The sequence below is a fragment of the Callithrix jacchus genome, chromosome 1 (genome assembly GCF_049354715.1).
Source record: "Callithrix jacchus isolate 240 chromosome 1, calJac240_pri, whole genome shotgun sequence".
Lineage (NCBI taxonomy): Eukaryota > Metazoa > Chordata > Mammalia > Primates > Cebidae > Callithrix > Callithrix jacchus.
Window position 1 is genome coordinate 128490009 of NC_133502.1, and position 21449 is coordinate 128511457.

Sequence of the window (21449 nt, forward strand, 5' to 3'; positions counted from 1 at the left end):
AAGAGATGCTTATAAAAGTTGTAGACTAAAACTACCTCACTTTTGTGCTATACATTTTTGTTAAATTAACAGAATTATGTGCCAGGGGTTTCACCAATCACATTTGTAATGTGAAAAATATAAGTATTTGACATCTCTTTTGCATCAGAGTAGAGTTTCAAAAATATGTACTGAGAGCCTATGTGTCACACTCTACGGATGCAGTGGTTTTCCCTAACAAGGTCCCTGACCCTCAAGAAGCTTATATAGTAGTATGTGAGAAATGACACTAAACAAGTAAACAAATATGTTTCAGGGAGCACTAATGTTTCTGAAAAAAACATTATCAGAGTAATGGGATAAAGGATGACTGGAGTGCTGAGGATTTTAGATAGCATGGTTACAGAAGGCTTCTCTGAGGAGATAATGTCCTCACTAAGATTAATATACTCAAAAAAGGCATGAAATAATGGTATAATGTGATCTTTCTAATCCTCTAGGGTTAGTGGCTATTGTTCTGTATGTTCATTTCTAGCTAGTAACCTCAAGAATTAAAAGAACAAAACAAGGTGTTAAATATAGAAGCCAACAAGATTGAAACAATACATCTATATACACTTTAGATTAGGAAAGTACCTAATGCTACTTACAGTACTTAATTGTCATATTGGCTTTCAAATGATGCATTTAAATCAATTATCCTTATACAAACAGATGCTTATAAACATTGTAGATTTAAATTGCCACACTTTTGTGTTATACATTTTTGTTAAATTAGCAGCTTAGTTTAATATACTCTAAGAGGCATGAAATGATGGTATAATGTCATCTTTCTATATGTTTTAATTACCTCAGTAATAATAAATAATGACAACTGAGAATAGTGATTGCTATTTTATTTCTTGGAAAAACATTAAAATTAACAAGAAATTTTATTTATTAAAAGCAAATCTTTTTATTAAAACTTCAATGCTTAAAACATATCAAACAGTGTTTACCAAACATTAAAATACAATCATATTTATTGAACATTATTATTCTTTAAAGTGAATATATAAAAACTACTTTTAAAAGAAATCTACAGATAATTAGTAACTCTAGAAACAAAGGAAGATGAGGAATGTGAACTAACCAGGAGAAGAATATGAAATCCTTGACAATTAACTCCTTGATCTCTCCAGATTTCTATGTCTTTACAAAGAATTCCACACTTAGTATAGTTCTGGCATAGGATTTCCACACATTTCATGTAAAACACCTTGTCTCTAACTAAAGAAAGCTTTTTTCTTAGTAGTGAAATAATTAAATTTGTTGAGTGTCTACTAATATGCATATGTCAAGAATTTTAGAGACACTAAATTTTTAGACGTGATAAGAACCATCTGACTAAAGTACTTTATTTCCTTATCTCAAGGATCCTATGGGGTCAGTAGTAGTATTCTCATTTTACATTTGTGTAAACTGTGGCCCAGAGATTAAATGACTTAAGAGCGCATCAGTGATGGGGGGAGATCCAAGATGGCCAAAGAGAAACAGCTCCGGAGTGCAGCTCTCAGCGAGAACAGTGTGGAGGGTGAGTGCTCACTGCATTTCTAAACAAGTTTTCACTGCCCAAAGACCAGGATATTCCCCGGGCCAAAAAGCACCATGAGTTTTCAGCATGGTGGTTTCAGCCAGTGCCATGTTGGAGCCCTGAAATTCACACAAATCTGGGCAGCCATTTCAACAGGCACCTGGAATGCCTGGGAGACAGAGCCGCCCATTCAACTGAAAGGGAGGGGGCTGAGACAGGGAGCCAGGTGATCTGGCTCAGTGGGTAACTCCCCCACAAAACGAGTAATCTGAAATACCCTGGATTGAGAGTTTCACAGCAAGTGCAGCTGGACCCAGGACTGTCCAGCTCAGTGCAGGGAAGGGAGTTTCCCACTGCTGAGGCAGTCCGCCCCTACTGAGGCAGTTCACACAGCAGCTGGGCAGAACCTGTGGCAGCTCAGCAACACCTCTGCTGGCAGACTGTGACTAGACTACTCCGTGTGGGGCAGGACATCTATGAAAAAAGGCAGCAGCACAACTGGAACTTATAAATAAAGCCGACCTTCCTAGGACAGAGCACCTGGGAAAAGAGGCAGTTATGAGGACAGCTGCAGCAGACTTAAAGGTACCTGCTCAGCATCTCTGCATGGAACAGTAGAGCTCCCAGCACAGCACCTGAGCTCTTATAAGGGACAGACTGTCTCCTCAAGCAACTCCCTGACCCGGGTATGCCCAAAGAGATACCTCATAAAGGAGAGCTCAGGCCGATTTCTGGTGGGTAAGCTTTTGGGACAAGGATAGCAGAGGAAGAAACCCATGGCCACCATTGCTGTTCTGCAGCCCCCAGGTGATCCCCAGGTGAGCAGGGTCTGGAGTGGACCTCCAGCGGTCCTGCAGCAGAGGGGCCTGACTGTTAGGAGGAAAACTAAGAAGCAGAAAGAAATAGCTTCAACATCAACAAAAAGGACTTCCACTCTGAGACCCCAGATGAAAGTCACCAACTACAAAGACCACAGGTAGATAAAACCACTAAGATGTGAAGAAACCAGCACAAAAAGGATGAAAATGCCAAAAACCAGTATGCCTCTCCTCCTCCAAAGGATCACAACTCCTCACTAGCTAGGGATTAAAGATGGATGGAGAATGAATCTGATGAACTGAGAAACAGGCTTCAGAAGGTGGGTAATACTTCTCAGAACTAAAAGTACATGTGCTAACCCAATGCAAAGAAACTAAGAACCTAGAAAAAAAGTTTAGATGAGATGCTAACTAAAAGAAACAGCTTAGAGAAGAATATAAACAACTTGATGGAGCTGAAAAACACAGCATGAGAACTTTGTGAAGCATACATAAGCTTCAATAGCTGAATCAACCAACCAGAAGAAAGGATATCAGAGACTGAAGATCAACTCAATGAAATAAAAGAAGGCAAGATCAGAGAAAAAAGAGGAAAAAGAAAATAACAAAGCCTCCAAGAAATACGGGATTATGTGAAAAGACCTATCTAGGTTTGACAGGTGTATCTGAATGTGATGGAGAGAATGAATTCAAGCTGGAAAACACTCTTCAGGATATTATCCAGGAGAACTTCTCCAACCAAGCAAGGCAGGCCAACATTCAAGTCCAGGAAATACAGAGAACACCAGAAAGATATTCCTCAAGAAGATCAACTCTAAGGCACATATCATCAGATTCACCAGGGTTGAAATGAAGGAAAAAATGCTAAGGGCAGTCAGAGAGAAAGGTCGGGTTACCCACAAAGGGAAGCCCATCAGACTCACAGCAGATCTCTCAGCAGAAATGCTACAAGCCAGAAGAGAGTGGGGGCCAATATTCAACATCCTTAAACAAAAGAACTTTCAACCTAGAATTTCATATCCAGCCAAACTAAGCTTCATAAGAGAAGGAGAAAGAAAATCCTTTATGGACAAGCAATTGCTGATAGATTTCATCACCACCAGTCCTGCCTTACAAGAGCTCCTGGAAGAACTAAACGAGGAAACGAACAACCAGTATCAGCCACTCCAAAAATGTACCAAATGTTAAAGACCATCAACACAATGAAGAAAATGTGTCAACTAACAGGCAAAACAGCCAGCTAGCATCAAAATTGCAGGATCAAATTCACATATAACAGTATTAACCTTAAATGTAAATGGAATAAATGCCCCAATCAAAAAGACACAGACTGTCCAATTGGATACAAAGTCAAAATCTATCTGTGTGCTGTATTCAGGAAACCCAAGTCAGGTGCCAGGACACACATAGGCTCAAAATAAAGGGATGGAGGAAGATTTATCAAGCAAATGGAGAGTAAAACAAAGCAGGAGTTGCAATCCTAGTCTCCAATCAAATGGACTTTAAACAAACAAAGATCAAAAGAGACAAAGAAGGATATTACATAATGGTAAAAGGATCAATGTATCAAGAAGAACTAGCGATCCTTAATATATATGCACCCAATACAGGAGCACCCGGGTATTTAGAGCAAGTTCTTAATGACCTACAAAAAGGCTTAGAGTCCCACACAATAATAGCGGGAGACGTTAACACTCCACTGTCAATATTAGATTAGTGAGACAGAAAATTAACAAGGATATCCAGAACTTGAACTCCGATCTGGACCAAGCAGACCTAATAGACATCTACAAAAATCTCCACCCCCAAATCCACAGAATATACATTCTTCTCAGCACTGCATGGTATCTACTCCAAATTGACCACATAATTGGAAGTAAATCACTCCTCAGCAAATGCAAAAGAACGGAAATCGTAACTGTCTCTCAGATCACAGTGCACTCAAATTAGAATCCAGGATTAAGAAATTAACTCAGAACCACACAACTTTATGGAAACGAAACAACTGGATGTCGACTGGATAAACAATGAAATGAAGGCAGAAATAAAGATGTTCTTTGAAACCAATGAGAATGAAGACACAACGTACTGGAATCTCTGGGACACATTTAAAGCAGTCTCTACGGGAAAATATATAGCAGTAAGTGCCCACCAGAGAAGGGAGGAAAGATCCAAAATCGACACCCTATCATCAAAATTGAAAGATCTAGAGGAACAAGATCAAAAAAAAACCTCAAAAGCTAGCAGAAGACAAGAAATAACTATGATCAGATCAGAACTGATGGAGATAGAGACACACAATAAAAAATCATCAAAAAATCAATAAATCCAGGAGCTGGTTTTTTGAAAAGATCAACAAAATAGACAGACCGCTAGCCAGATTAACAAAAAAGAAAAGGGAGAAGAATCAAATAGATGCAATACAAAATGACAAAGGGGATATCACCACTGACTCCACAGGAATTCAAACCATCATCAGAGAATATTACAAACAACTCTATGCAGATAAACTAGTAAACCTGGAAGAAATAAATAGATTCCTGGACACTTGTGTCCTCCCAAGCCTAAACCAGGAAGAAGTTGAAACCATGAATAGACCAGTAACAAGATCTGATGTTGAGGCAGCAATTAAGAGCCTACCACACGCCAAAAGCCCAGGTCCAGATGGGTTCACAGCCAAATTCTACCAGACACACAAAAAGGAACTGTTACCATTCCTTCTGAAACTATTCCAAATAATCCAAAAAGAAGGAATCCTTCCCAATTCATTTTATGAGACCAACATCATTCTGATACCAAAACTCGGCAGAGGCTCAACAAGAAAAGAACACTTCAGGCCAATATCCATGATGAAAATAGATGCAAAAATCTTTAATAAAATACTGGCAAACCGATTGCAACAGCACATCAAAAAGCTTATCCACCATGATCAAGTAGAATTCATCCTGGGGATGCAAGGCTGGTTCAATATACACAAGTCTATATAAATAATTCACCACATAAACAGAACCAAAAACTAAAACCACATGATTATCAATTGACGCAGAGAAGGCCTATGACAAAATTCAACAGCCCTTTATGATAAAAACTCTCAATAAACTAGTTATTGATGAAACATATCTCAAAATAATAAAAGCTATTTACGACAAACCAACAGCCAATATCATACTGAATGGGCAAATATTGGAAGCATTCCCTTTGAAATCTGGCACTAGACAAGGATGCCCTCTCTCACCACTCCTATTCAACATAGCACTGGAAGTTCTAGCTAGAGCAATAAGGCAAGAAAAAGAAATAAAGGGTATTCAAATAGGAAAGGAGGAAGCCAAATTGTCTCTATTTGCAGATGACATGATAGTATATCTAGAAGACCCCATTGTCTCAGCCCGAAAACTCCTGAAACTGATAAGCAACTTCAGCAAAGTCTCAGGATACAAAACCAATGTGCAATAATCACAAGCATTCCTAAACACCAATAACAGACTTAAAGAGAGCCAAATCAAGAACGAACTGCCATTCACAATTGCTACAAAGAGAATAAAATACCTAGAAATACAACTAACAAGGAACGTAAAGGACCTTTTCAGGCAGAATGACAAACCACTGCTCAATGAAATAAGAGAGGACACAAACAGATGGAGAAATATTCCATGTTCATGGTTAGGAAGAATCAATATCGTGAAAATGGCCATACTGCCCAAAGTAATTTACAGATTCAACGCTATCCCCATCAAGCTACTAATGACCTTCTTCACAGAACTGGAAAAAACCACCTTAAACTTCATATGGAACCAAAAGAGAGTCCGCATAATTCTAAGCAAAAAGAACACCGCAGAAGGCAACATACTACCGGACTTCAAACTATACTGCAAGGCTACAGTAATCAAAACAGCATGGTACTGGTACCAAAACAGAGATGTAGACCAATGGAACAGAACAGAGGCATCGGAGGCAACACAACATATCTACAACCATACAATCTTTGATAACCCTGACAAAAACAAGCAATGGGGAAAGGATTCCCTGTTTAATAAATGGTGTTAGGAAAACTGGCTAGCCATGTGCAGAAAGCAGAAACTAGACCCCCTCCTGACACCTTACACTAAAATTAACTCCAGATGGATTAAAGACTTAAACATAAGACCCAACACCATAAAAACCCTAGAAGAAAATCTAGGCAAAACCATCCAGGACATAGGAGTAGGCAAAGACTTCATGACCAAAACACCAAAAGCATTGGCAACAAAAGCCAAAATAGACAAATGGGACCTAATCAAACTCCACAGCTTCTGCATGGCAAAAGAAACAGTCATTAGAGTGAATCGGCAACCAACAGAATGGGAAAAAAATTTTGCAGTTTACCCATCTGACAAAGGGCTGATATCCAGAATTTACAAAGAACTCAAACAGATTTACAAGAAAAACCCAAACAAGCCCATTCAAAAGTGGGCAAAGGATATGAACAGACACTTTAAAAAAGAAGACATATATCAGGCCAACAAACATATGAAAAAATGCTCATCCTCACTGGTCATTAGAGAAATGTAAATCAAAACTACATTGAGATACCATCTCACGCCAGTTAGAATGGCAATCATTAAAAAATCTGGAGACAACAGATGCTGGAGAGGATGTGGAGAAATAGGAACACTTACACTGCTGGTGGGAGTGTAAATTAGTTCAACCATTGTGGAAGACAGTGTGGCGATTACTCAAGGACCTAGAAATAGAAATTCCATTTGATCCAGCAATCCCATTACTGGGTATATATCCGACCGACTGTAAATCGTTCTACTATAAGGACACATGCACATGAATGTTCATTGCAGCACTGTTTACAATAGCAAAGACCTGGAACCAACCCAAATGTCCATTGATGATAGACTGGACTGGGAAAATGTGGCACATATATACCATGAAATATTATGCAGCAATCAAAAATGATGAGTTCGTGTCCTTTGTAAGGACATGGATGATCCTGGAGAACATCATTCTCAGCAAACTGACACAAGAACAGAAAATGAAATACCACATGTTCTCACTCATAGGCGGGTGATGAACAACGAGAACACATGGACACAGGGAGGGGAGCACTACACACTGGGGTCTGTTGGGGGGAATAGGGGAGGGACAGCAGGGGGAGAAGTTGGGGAGAAATAGCATGGGGAGAAATGCCAGATATAGGTAAAAAAGAGGAAGGCAGCAACTCACACTGCCACGTGTGTACCTATGCAACTATCTTGCATGTTCTTCACATGTACCCCAAAACCTAAAATGCAATTTAAAAAAAAGGTGATTGGAGTGCTGGAGTGTTTTAGATAGCATGGTTATAGAAGGCTTCTCTGAGGAGACGATGTCCTCATTGAGGTCCAAATGATGAATGAAAGGTAGGAAAGTTAAGAGGGAAGAATATTCTAGGTGTGCCCAAGGAACAGCCTTACAGGCCAATGTGGCTAGCATGGAATGAATTCATGGTAGGACTCAATGTATAGCAGGACAGGAGGTCAGGGAGGCGAGAAAGGCCATGTCATGGAAATCCACATCCAAGGAAGGGCTCAGGTACATAGCAATACACGAAGGACTGGCATACAGGTGGCTATGGCTGCTGTCAGACAGGAAAGATGGCAATATGTTGGCATAGCAGGTTCCCAGTTCAACAGCTATGCCAGCATCTTGCCTCCTCTCCAGTTCCAAGTTATAGGAGCAATACTATGTCTCTTCAGTGTTTTACTTTTCCAAAATTTTTCCTTTCACCTGAAGGAGGGAAAACACATTCATTAATTAAAAGCACAAACTTATTTCTGAACATAACAACAGAGTTTTCCTTAGAGTGTCCACTTTTGAAGATGTAGTTAGGCACAGGAAGTTTGTGGCTAGTTTAATTTTTTAATGGTCTTTGATCTAAAATGGACCCTGAGAATGTTTTTGGACTGCTTGTGAAACGACGGGGGGGAAATTCTGACAAAAATTTTAAGTCAATAATGTCTAAAGTTGATGAGAGTTAATTATAGGCTATTACCACCATATTTATAGTCCACAGAATATCCCAGTGACTCTCAGTACAATTTTATTTTTACTCTAATAACTTTACTTGGTCAAATTCTGCCACTCAGATATACTTAAACAATAACAAACTGTGGCTCAGCAGTGTGTAGTTAGTTCACTGCTTTCTGTGCTCTTAAATAAAATGTTATTTTTGTTTTTTTTTAAGATAGTCTTGCTCCATGTCTAAGATAGAGTGCAATGGTGCGACCATAGCTCACTGTAGCCTCAACCTCCGAGGCTCAAGCAATCCTCCTGCCCTAGCCTCCCAAGCAACTGGGACTACAGGTGTGTGCCACCACTCCTGAATTTTTTGTTTGTTTTGTATTCTAATAGAGACAAGGTCTCACTATGTTGCCCGAGCTGGTTTCAAACCCCTAAACCTAAGCCATCCTCCTGCCTCCGTCTCCCAAAGTGTTGAGATTACAGGCATGAGCTACCATGCCATGCCAAAAATAATCCTCTTTTGAGCCAAAAATTCCCTGCTAGAAACTTATTCCATAAGTACATTTGCAAAAGAACCACTCAGTTATATGTCCAAGGATATTAACTGCAACACTCTTTTTAATAGTAAAATATTAGAGACAACTTGAACACTCATCAATATGATTGATACAGGCTAAATAAATAATATAATTATACAACAGAGTATTTTGTGGTCCTTATAAAACATTAAGAGATAAGAATAATGACATTAGTATGATAACTTTTGTGCAAGCAAAAATGTATACATAGACACATACCTACCTGCTGGGGGGTAGACATAGACATTTTTTTCTAAAAGGATAAATGAATGATTATTTTAAATAAAATAATCGGACAGGATTTAAATTGTTTGTGTTCCTCTTTATATGTCTCTATTTGAAAACCAGTAATATGTATTATTTACCCCAAATAGAGTGTAAAGTGAACCTATATAGATAAAACATTTAGTTATATAGTGCTACCAAGGTATAGATAAGGAAGAAGCATACTCTCTTAAATATGATTCTAATATCAATTGCCTTTGCCAGAAACAGAAGTCCAGCATAACCTAAGCCTGGTACTGAGTGTACACATAAGCAGTCACTCACACATATACAATATGTGGTATCTGTTTGTCATAAGGGCAGGAACTTAAGAGTGTTCTATTGCACAAGAGCCTGTAACATCTTGTCCTGGGCCTAGGTAACTGGTGGAAGAGGTACTAATTGACTTCCTAGGATACAATTCAACTTCATTGCATAATCTATTCATGTAAGGGTATTTAGGAGTTTGGGAATCATTAAGTACAGAGCATTGAATCAAAATTAACGGCAAATGCAATACAGATTAGGTAACAAAATACTGAATTAAGAAGATTTAACTTAATAAAGCTTCTCCAATAAACTCATTCTTTTTAAAAACATTACTAATATCTGATATTCATAATTGAGAGGCAGGTAAAGACTGTATCATATTAGAATATATATGCTACATATTCAAAAACAGTAATTTCTTGTGACTATTTTTAGATCCATTTTGCACATAAAAATTTCAGATTCAAGGCCATGCATGGTTTTGAATATATCTCAGCACTTTTGAAGGCCAAGGTGAGAGGGTCACTTGAGGCCAGGAGTTCAAGACCAGCATGAGCAACATAGCAAGATTTCATCTCTACTAAAAATAAAAATAAATTACCCAGGTATGGTGGCATGCACCTATAGTCCCAGCTACTTGGGAGGCTGAGACAGGAGGATTGCTTAAGCACAGGAGTTTGAGGCTGTAGTAAGCTATGACTGCAGTATTGTACTCCATCATGGGTGATAGAGCAAGGCTGTATCTAAAAAAAAATTCAGATTCACTTTGTAAGAAAATTGAATAATGGCAATTATCTGATTTACCCATCAGATGTAGCAAATACTTGAATATTTAAAAGGAGTTAGAAAACTTACTTTTTAGGTTATCAAATAATTTCTCAATGTATAATTTAAAAGTCTAGAGAAAGACTGTACTCTATTGAAGAAACTGATGCTGTTGAAACTTGGGTCCATTTTTTAATTTCTCTGATGTATCCTGTGAATCATGGCTTCCAGCAGGTCACTGGTAAAACACACACCCTCACCATATATACCTCAAACAAATTACTTGCAAAAATCTAGCCTAACCAGGAAATGTTACAATGGGAAAACAAACAAACAAAATATATATACTGGATTATACCTCTTAGCAGTTAAGGTTAAACCTCGAAAAATGCTGACCAAAAAAAAAATGCCCTGGAGAGAAGGCAGGGCCTATTAATAATTTTTTCCTAAAAGAAGAAAATTTCTTTTATGTTTTAAACCTTTAGTAACGAACAAAATAAAGTTCAAAGGCTAGGATTCTTCAAATTATTCTAACTTTAAATTCATTTAGAATTAATAATCTGAGCTTCTAATTAACTGATATAAAACTATTCTGGCAGCAAATCTAGCATGTTCCAGACATGTGAATGGCAGGGGGCTGTTACCTATACCAGCCCCAATTAATACATGGACATAAAGAATAAGAACTTAACCAAATAACTGGAAAAAAACAGTGTTAATAACACTCACTGTGTCTTTTCAGAGCTGAAATGCCATCTACTTAATGCCTCATTTTAAAAAATGCATTTTCTAAAAATGGGTTGGGGTAGGGGTTGATTATATATAAAAAGCGAGAATGTCCTATTTTTCAAGTATAGTTTTATGAAAAAATTTGTGGTCCAATCAAGAACATAACTGTGGGGAAAAAATAACATTCACTGAATGTGTTGGTATTGCCTTCGGGAATAGACAATTTAATAGGATGTGCTCAAAGCTACTCCCTAAATTGATAGAAGCCATATGTGTCTCTGTCCTACATCTAGGGAGAAGGAGTTTGCAAGAAAGAAAGCAGTACAATTATATATACATATATTCAAATTATATACATATATACATATATATGTTCAAATGAATAAATATACCCTTATAAATTGGCAAAGACAACATTATAGCCACTGGAGGGACTCAAAACCTATGGAGAGCCCCATGTATTAATGCCATTCATTGTGCACTTGGTCACCATCTATATCGTACACAAATGTATCAATGAGGGGAAAGATTATTACTATAAAAATATTTTTTATTTATTTGTGCTTAAACAGTCATCTATAGTATTGTTGATGAGAAATACTGAAAGAATTGCAGATACTTTTAGAGTTTAAAAAAGTCAACTTACAGGAATGGCTAAGAAAAGGAATTCATAAAATCAAAGATTTTAAAAGTATCTTTACATTAGCAGCCTTGTATATGTATACATGTGTGTATACACAAATATAACATATGTAATTTTAATTTTATAAACTTTCATGGATGAAAAAGACCAATGACAAAATATAATGCTTTTAAATTTAGGAATACTAATAAAACACAACTGAATATCCATAACAGGCATCAGCAATGATCCCCAGGTTGCAACTACAAAGTACAGAAAAACTGAAAAAAAGAGTTAAGTTTTTATTCTCTGCCGCACCAGCCCTGTCTTGCCTGCTGGAAGACCTCACACACTCTTCTATCTGCCTATCCAACTCCCTGCACTCCCCATATACAGACACACCACAGTACGTACACCAGGCTTGTCCTCCCACAAAATGTCCCATTTCCCAAAATTCCACTCCACTACCCTTCTAAACTCCCTTTTCCTCTTCAACATATGTTGTCTATAGGAATGAGGAAGAGGAAATCTACCCTTTCATTATAGGAATTCAAGACAAACTACAAACTGTTAATAAGCTTAAGCATCCAAAAAAATCCCAATTTTTTAAGATGAGTATTATACTAAATTAGTAATTAGTAGAAAATGTGGAAGATATTTTGAATTGAGAGGTCTCTATTCTATAACCCCTTGCCAAAAATCAGCCAAAATTAAAACATTTCCTATTTTCCCAAATTCATAAAAACGCACTGAAAGGAGAAGGTGAGGGCAGGAGGGGAGAAGTAACCATCTTTTTTGAGTAAGCAGTATATACTTTTACTTTTTTCCCTACTTAATGCTCAGAAAAAATGGCAGTGGTAGATATTATTATTGCCTATTTATAAATGACTAAGCTGAGGCTGAGAAAGCTTAATTATCTCAAGTAAACAGCCCAAAGTCACCAACCTACTAATAATTCCATTAGTTTCATATTTGTTGGTCTTTTATTATATGCCAGGTGTCATGCTGAAGACAGGGCCTTTATCCATGATGGGTTTCCATTTGGGAGTTGGGAAAAGGTTAAACCCTTAAGACAGTATGTATTTCCACATAATTTGGTAAATTCTATGATCAAGTTATACACAAATGATAATAAGAACAAATATAGCATTATGATGCATTACAATGATGGCTCAATTCTTCCTGGATCCAAATCCTGGCCATTTGACTTTGCAGTACATATTCTGACTCTTGAGTCAGCTACACAATTTGTCTTGGTCAGCTTGTGATGTGAGCAAGGTATGTACAAACAGCTTAAAAAGCAATGGTGAGACTAGGCATGCCTGCTCTCTTCTTGATCCTTTGTCATCAATATGAGAGCATACCCAGACTACCTCTTGAAGAATAAGGCACAAAGAACATAGCCAAATCTCCCTAGTTATTCCCCAGCCAATGCCTATCTAGATCAGCCAAAAGCAAGTCAACTCCAACATGTGAGCAAAGCCAACCAAAATTAATAGAGCTGCTTAGATGACCCACTCCAGCTGTGTAAGTAGTAAACACTGCTGAACTTATTTGAGTTTTTTTTATTTGCTATACAGTATTACTGTAGAAAATAACTGATATAATGATTAAAACCATGTGCTTTGGATTTAGGCTAAGCAGGTCAAAATTATCATTAAAACAGCAAACAGGCGTGTATGTTCAAGTCACCCATTTCATTATATTTCAGTTTTTTCTGCACTGTGCTGATAAATCATAGGATTTCAATGAATATTTATAGATAAATGAGTAAACACTAAGAATCGCTTTGCTAGACTAAATGTTCCTTAAGGGTAGGAGGAAAGTCTTAGTTACCTCTGCATGCCCAGCATACACTTTGATGACAGGAACTTACAGAGACATCAGTCAGTACTGGTTGAATGAGAAAATACTATGTAGTTGGGTTATCTTACTAAAGGGCTTTAAGGAAGCCAAACAACAAGATTTGTGTTTGACAAGATTCCTTTGGCTGCTCTGGAGGGGTAAATGAACAATAGGGGCCAGAATGGATGCACAGAAACCATCTAGGAGCCACCAAGGCTGCCTGTGCAGAGATGGTATAAGGTTGGATTAGAAAAAAAAAAAAGCACATGGATTCAAGATATATTTGGGAAGCAGAAGAGAAAATTTGCTTGAGGCTTGAGGGCTTAAGAAAATGAAGAACCAAGAAAAAACAAAACAAAACAGTTTTCTGCTCTGTGACCCTACATGAGCAGTGGTGACTTTCACTAATAGGGAATTCAAAAACACAACAAATACTTTAAACATGCAGACTCATACTTAGAGAGACTCTGAGTTAATTCTAGTCTAAGGCCACCATTAGGAAAATCTATTCAGAGAATCTGTGACATCTATTTATTTGAAGAATGATGTTCCTGGAACAATAAAATCATACCCTTTTGCACTAGAAAGTTCATTTGTCTTGCGTGGCTGAAGTGACCTGAAGGAAGGCTGTGCTGAACCTTTGCTAGATGGCAAAATACAGCCCCACTGTGGAAACATCTTGAACTTTACTGAACCTTCTAAGGAAACTAAGCCTAAGAAGGAAAGAGGATATATATGACTAATTTAAAAACATCAGAGACTAAGGATAAATTCTTTCCTGCTTCATGATTTGCCACAACCCCCAAAATTGAATGAGACTTTAGAACACATACCTTATTACATTAGTTAATTCAAATGTTTATGCTCTACTAGAGCCATTTTTAAATTTACATATGAACATTCTACTTTCTCTGGATTTCATGGCCATGGACTGCCACCCAAATCCTAGTTAGACACCTTAAAAATGTGTGCTGTTGACCTTAAAGGAACTAGGGTGGTGAAAGAGTAGGGACAGATCCATGAAAACCCACCAACACTTCTAGAAAGAAACTAAAGCATTCTGAATGTGGGTGAGCAACATTTTCATGTGTGAAAATGTAGAGAATTTGGGACCATTATGAGTAACAGGAGGAACTCAGTGACTTACCAGTATTTATATGGTACTTTCTAAGGCCCAGGCAAGCAGTTTTTCATCAAAAAAGGACATTTCAAAAGGACTTTTTCATCACTGTATAGCCACCACACACAAGGATTTAGTACAGTGCTGCTTTAGTTTAAAAGATGGTGCTCCTCCAACATTTATGTTGAGACAATCCCCAATGCAACAGTATTAGGAGGTGTGGCCTCTGAAAGGTGATTAAGTCATGAGGATTCCACCCTCATGGACAGGATTCACATCCTTATAAAAGGGCTAGGGGTTGAAGGGAGCACTCTCTTGCCCTTCCACCTTCTGATTATGTGACTACACAGTGTCTATAGTCTCAGGAGGAGGCAACAAAAAGATGCCATCTTGGAAGTGGAGACCTGGCCCTCAGCAAACACCAAATCTGCCAGTGCCTTGATCTCCCTACTCCAGAACTATGAAAAATAAATTTCTCTTCTTTACAAATTACCTAGCTGTGGTATTTTGTTATAGCAGTACAAATGGACTATAACAAAAAATATTTGCAATTGTTGATGTACATATTAAATTCATATCGTATATCCTCCAAAGTCAGAACCAAAAGGAAGATGTATTTAGAATATATTGTCAAGAATTGTACATATATTCTTTTATTAAATCCTATCTCCAAACTGAAAAATTGTTGAGGAACTTTTTTTCCATTTTATAATATATAGCCGAGGAAACTAAATCTCAGAAAGGTTAAGTGATTAGTTCACAATCACACTGCTAGGAAATGTTAGAATTTGAATTCAGCATCTTTCCTCAGAGGCTGCATTCTATCTGTACCCTCAGACTAACTTCCAACATTACCACCATTATTTTCTACTGACCAACAGGGCTTCTCTCTGGGGCTGGAATCATCTCACTACCCTCTGGCACGATACTCCCACTTTGTTCAGACCATTTCTTCTGCCCTTGAAATATTCCTCTAAATGATCATTCTGCTTCATAATCCCCAAAGGAAGTATTCCGAACTCAAGAATAAAAAAAGATTCACCATGTTGATTCACAACAAAACTATAAAAGACTCCAGTCATTTTCCAGTTTTTCAATAAGCTTCAGAATACTGTCGAAACACATAAAATACAAAACATTTATATTATCAGGCTAATGGTTGCCTGTGCTCCAACTAAGACCAAAGTCAGACATAATGCACACGTATCAGAGGCAATTCCCAAGTAATCCAAAAGTCAAAGGCTTCTAGATATTTCCATCACTTACAAGTGGCATTCCCTTAGAATGCTAAGTCTTGAGCCCTTTGCAAGTGTTGTTCCCTAACTCTACAACACTTCCTGAACATGCCACTTGGTCTACCTGGCAAACCAGAATTGATTTTTACAACGATGGTTAGGTAGTGCTCCCTTCTTTCCATGTGTCTCTCTAATTCCACCACACACCTTGATGTGGTCCCTATTCTCATTGTGCACATATCTCTCCCACTAGCTTTTGAGCTCCTTGTGAACATGGACCATATTTTCTTACACTTTTTATCCCAAGGCCAACCAAATAAACTGCACATATGTCAAGCTCAGTAAATGCTGAATGGGCACACTCACGACCTACAGATATTGACACTGTGATTGAAAAACTTCTGGATTCAGGAATGGGTGTGTGTTTATAATATCCAGCCGAACATCAAAGGTCTAGAGAAGCTCCTACAGGCAGATCTTGGAGATACTGTGGGTCTGTTCAGTCCACCACAATAAAGTGAATGTCACAATAAAGCGAGTCACACAAATTTGCTTTCCAGTGCATATTAAAGTGATATTACATTATAGTCTATAAACTGTACACTAGCATGATGTCTAAATAAAAGTACATACCTTATTTTAAAAATGCTGCTAGTGATCAGCCTATTTTAAAAATGCTAACCATCAGTTGAGCCTCCAGCAACTTTTTGTTGGTAGAGTGTCTTACCTTGATCTTGACAGCTACTGACTGATCACCCAGTGGTGGTAGCTGCTGGGGTAACTCTGGCAATTTTTTTTTCTCATTATCTTTTTTTTTTTTAACATTTAAGTTCAGGAGTATATGTGCAGGTTTGCTATTTTGGTAAACCTCTGTCATGGGGGTTTGTTGTACATACTATTTAGTCACCAAAGTATTAAGCCAAGTACCCATTATTTTTCCTGATCTTCTCCCTCCTCCCAACCTTCATTCTCTAGTAAGCCCCAATATCTGTTGTTCCTTTCTATGTGTCCATGTGTTCTCATCATTTAGCTCCCAATTATACATGAAAACACCTGATATTTGGTTTTTTGTTCCTGTGTCAGTTTGCTAAGGATAAATGGCCTCCAGCTCCAGTCATGTTCCTACATGTTCTTTTTTATGGCTACATAGTATTCCAGGGTGTATCTATACCACATTTTCTATGTCAGTCTATGATTGATGAACATTTTGGTTCAATCCATGTCTTTCCTATTGTGAATAGTGCCACAATGAACATACATGTGCATGTGTCTTTATTACAAAATGATTTATATTCCTTTATGACAGAATGATTTATATCCCAGTAATGGGATTGCTGGGTCAAATGGTATTTCTGTTTTTAGGTCTTTGAGGTATCTGTCTTCCAGAATGGTTGAACTAATAATTTACATTCCCACCAACAGTGTATAAGCATTCCTTTTTCTTCACAACCTTGATAGCATCTATTACTTCTTGACTTTTTAATAACAGCCATTCTGACTAGTGTGAGACAGTATCTCACTGTTTTGATTTGCATTTCTCTAATGATCAGTGATGTTCAGCTTTTTTTCATATACCTGTTGGCTGAATGTATGTCTCCTTTTGAAAAGGGTCTGTTCACATTCTTTATTCAGTTTTAAAAAATTTTAAGTTCCAGGGTATATGTGCAGGTTTCTTACATAAATGTGTACCATGGTGGTTTGCTGCACCTATCAACCCATCACCTAAGTACTTAGCTCAGCATGCATTAGCTATTTTTCCTGATTGCTCCCTTTTCCTATCCTCACCTTGACAGGCCCCAGTGTGTGTTGTTCCCCTTCCTGTTTCCACGTGTTCTGATTGTTCAGCTCCCACCTATGAGCGAAATCATGCAGTGTTTGGTCTTCTGTTCCTGTGGTAGTTTGCTAAGGATAATGGCTTCCAATTCCTTCGACGTCCCTGCAAAGGACAGGATCTCGTTCCTTTTTTTTTTTTTGAATTGCATTTTAGGTTTTGGGGTACATGTGAAGAACATGCAAGATAGTTGCATAGGTACACACATGGCAGTGTGATTTGTTGCCTTCCTCTCCTTCACCTATATCTGGCATTTCTCCCCATGCTATCTCTCCCCAATTCCCCACCCCCCGCTGTCCCTCCCCTATTGGATCTCATTCCTTTTTATCCTTGTCCACTTTTTAATGTTTTTTTTCTTGTAAATTTGTTTAAGTTCCTTATAGATGCTAGATATTACATCTTTCTCAGATGCATTGTTTGCAAAATTTTTCTCCTACTCTGTAGATTGTCTGTTTACTCTGTTGACAGTTTCTTTTGCTGCTCAGAAACTCTTTAATTAGATCCCATTTGCCAGTTTTTTCTTTTGTTGAAATTGCTTTTGGTGTCTTCATCATAAGATCTTTCCCCATTCCTATGTCCAGAATAGTATTGCTTAGGTTGTCTTCCAGGATTTTTTAGAGCTTTCCAGTTAAGTCTTTAATCGATTTTTAGGTGATTTTTGTATACGGTACAAGGAAGGGGTCCAGTTCAGTCTTTTGCATATGGCTAGCTAGCTATTCCAGCACCATTTATTGAATAGGGAGTCCATTCCCCACTACTTATTCTTGTTAACTTTGCCAAAGGTGACATAGTTATAGGTGTAAGGCCTTATTTCTGGGCTCTCTACTCTGCTCCAAAGGTCTATGTATCTGTTTTTGTACTAGCACCATGCTATTTTGGTTATTATAGCCCTATAGTACACTTTAAAGTCAGGTAGCATAATACCCTTAGCTTTGTTCTTTTGCTTAGGATTGTCTTGCTTTTTGCAGTTTTTTTGGTTCCATATGATTTTTAAAAGTTTTTTCTAGTTATGTGAAGAATGTCATTGGTAATTTGACAGGAAAAGCATTGAATCTCTAAATTGCTTTGAGCAGTATGGCCATCTTAACAATACTGATTCTTCCTATCAATTGACATGAAATATTTTTCCATTTGTTGAATCTCTGATTTCTTTGAGCAGTGTTTTGTAGTTCTTCTTGTAGAGAGCTTTCACCACCCTGGTTAGCTGTATTCCTAGATATTTTATTCTTTTTGTGGCATTTGTAAATGGGATTGTATTCCTGATTTGACTCTTGGCTTGACTGTTGTTGGTCTAAAGTAATACTAGTGATTTTTGTACCATAATTTTGTATTCTGAGACTCTGAAGTTGTTTATCAGCTGAAGGAGCTTTCAGACCAAGATTATGAGGTATTCTAGATATAGAATCATGCTGTCTGCAAACAGAAAAAATATGCTTGTTAATTTTCTGTCTCAATCTAATATTGACAGTGGGGTGTTAAAGTCTTCCACTATTGTGTGGGAGTCTAAGTCTCTTCATAGGTCACAGGTCTCTATGTCCAAGTCTAAATCTTTTCAGAGGTCATAGGTCTCTAAGGACTTGCTTTATGAATCTGGATGTGCCTCTGTTGGATGCATATATATATTTAGAATAGTTAGGTCTTCTTGCTGAATTGAAGCCTTCATCATTATGTAATACCCTTTATTTAACCTTTGTTGGTTTAAGGTCTGTTTTGTCTAAAATTCAGATTGTTCTGTTTTCTGTTTGTTTGCTAGAGTTTTCTCTGGCTCTTTATTATATGCCTCTTAATTGGGGCATTTCACCTATTTTTTTTTTCTTTTTTTGAGAGGGAGTCTTGCTCTGTCACCCAGGCTAGAGTGCAGTGGTGCAATCTTGGCTCACTGCAACCTCCACCTCCCAGGTTCAAGCAATTCTCCTGCCTCAGCCTCCCAAGTAGCTGGGATTACAGGCACCCACCACCATGCCCAGCTATTTTTTGTATTTTTAGTAGAGACGGGGTTTTACCAAATTGGTCAGGCTGGTCTTGAACTCCCAACCTCGTGATCCACCCACTTCGGCATCCCAAAGTGCTGGGATTACAGATATGAGCCACCACACCTGGCCTTCACCCATTTTAAAAAATATTTTTGGGTTAAGTATTTTTTATTATAATTCTTCTAATTTTTCACTTTTAAGTTCAGAGGAACATGTGCAGGTTTGTTATATAGGTAAATTTATATCATGGGGGTTTCTTGTACAGATTATTTCATCACACAGGTATTAAGCCTAGTACTCATTTGTTATTTTTCCTGATCCTCTATTTCCTCATACCCTCCATCCTCCAACAAGTCCAAGTGTGACTTGCTCCCCTCTATGTGTCCACGTGTTCTCATCATTTGGCTCCAACTTATAAGTGGGAACATGCAGTATCTGGTTTTCTGTTCCTGTGTTAGTTTGCTAAAGACAATGGCCTCCAGGATCATCCATGTCTTTGCAAAGAATACAATCTCATTCTTTTTTATGGCTGCACAGTATATCATAGTGTCTATGTACCACATTTTCTTTAGGCAGTCTGTATGTGCATGTGTCTTTATGGCAGAATTATTTATATTCCTTTGGGTATATAACTGGTAATGCAATTGCTGGCTGAATGGTATTTGGTTTCAGGTCTTTGTGGAATTGGCACAGTCTTCTCCAATGGCTGAATTAATTTATACTCCCACCAACAGTGTATAAGCATTCCTTTGCCTCCACAACCTTGCTAGCATGTTATTTTTTGACCTTTTAATGATAGCCATTCTGATTGATAATTGTATCTCATTGTGGTTTTGATTCGCATTTTTCTAGTGATCAGTGATGTTTAGCTTTTTTTCATATGATTGTTGGCTGCATGTGTGTCTCCTTTTGAAAAATGTCTGTTCATGTCCTCTGGCCACTTTTTAATGTGGTTGTTTTTTTCTTGCAAGTTTGTTTAAGTTCGTTATATAAGCTGGATATCAGACCTTGTCAAATGCATAGTTTACAGAAATTTTCTCCATTCTGCAGGTTGTCTGTTTTCTCCGTTATAGTTTCTTGTGCTGTGCAGAAGCTCTTTCATTTTATTAGATTCCATTTGTTGATTTTTCATTTTGTTGCAATTGCTTTTGGCATCTTTGTCATGAAATCTTTGCCCATGCCTATGTCCTGAATGATGTTGCCTAGGTTGTCTTCCAGGGTTTTTACAGTTTTTGGTTTTATACTTAATCAATCTTAACTTTCTATATAGTATAAGGAAGGAGTCTAGTTTTAATCTTCTGAATATGCATTTAGCCCATGTACATTCAAGATCAGTATGGATATGTGTGGGTTTGATCCTGTCATTGTGATGTTAGCTGGGTATCATGCAAACTTGTTTGTGTGATTACTTTATAGCCTCACTGGCCTGTATACTTCTGTGTGTCTTTGTAGTGGCTGGTAGCAGTCTTTCCATATTTAGAGCTTCCTTCAGAAGCTCTTGTAAGGCAGGTCTCATGGTAATGAATTACATCAGCATTTGCTTGACAGGAAAGGATCTTATTTCTCCTTTGGTTATGAAGCTTGGTTTGACCAGATATGAAATTCTGGGTTAGAATTTTTTTTTTTTTTTAGGAATGTTGAATATTGGCCCCCTATCTCGTTTGGCTTGTAGACTTTCTGCTGAAAGGCCTTCTCTAAGCCTGATGGGCTTCCCTATGTAGGTGACCTGATCTTTCTCTCTAGGTGCTATTAATGTTTATTCTTTTATTTTGACCTTGGAGAATCTGATGATTATGTGTGTTGGTGATGATCTTCTTGTGAAGTATTTTACTAGGGTTCTCTGCATTTCCTGAATTTGA

The 21449-nt window shown here is 37.7% G+C and overlaps 1 protein-coding gene across 1 annotated transcript in view; it reads left to right on the forward strand.

Moving 5' to 3' along the window:
• Nucleotides 1–1497: 1497 nt before the first annotated feature.
• LOC144578693 (uncharacterized) overlaps nucleotides 1498–21449 on the forward strand; it is a 69061-nt gene continuing 49109 nt past the window's right edge. The window contains exon 1 of the mRNA XM_078345886.1: nucleotides 1498–1552. Within this exon, the coding sequence (XP_078202012.1) occupies nucleotides 1498–1552 (55 nt within the window). The remainder of the gene's footprint in view (nucleotides 1553–21449) is intronic.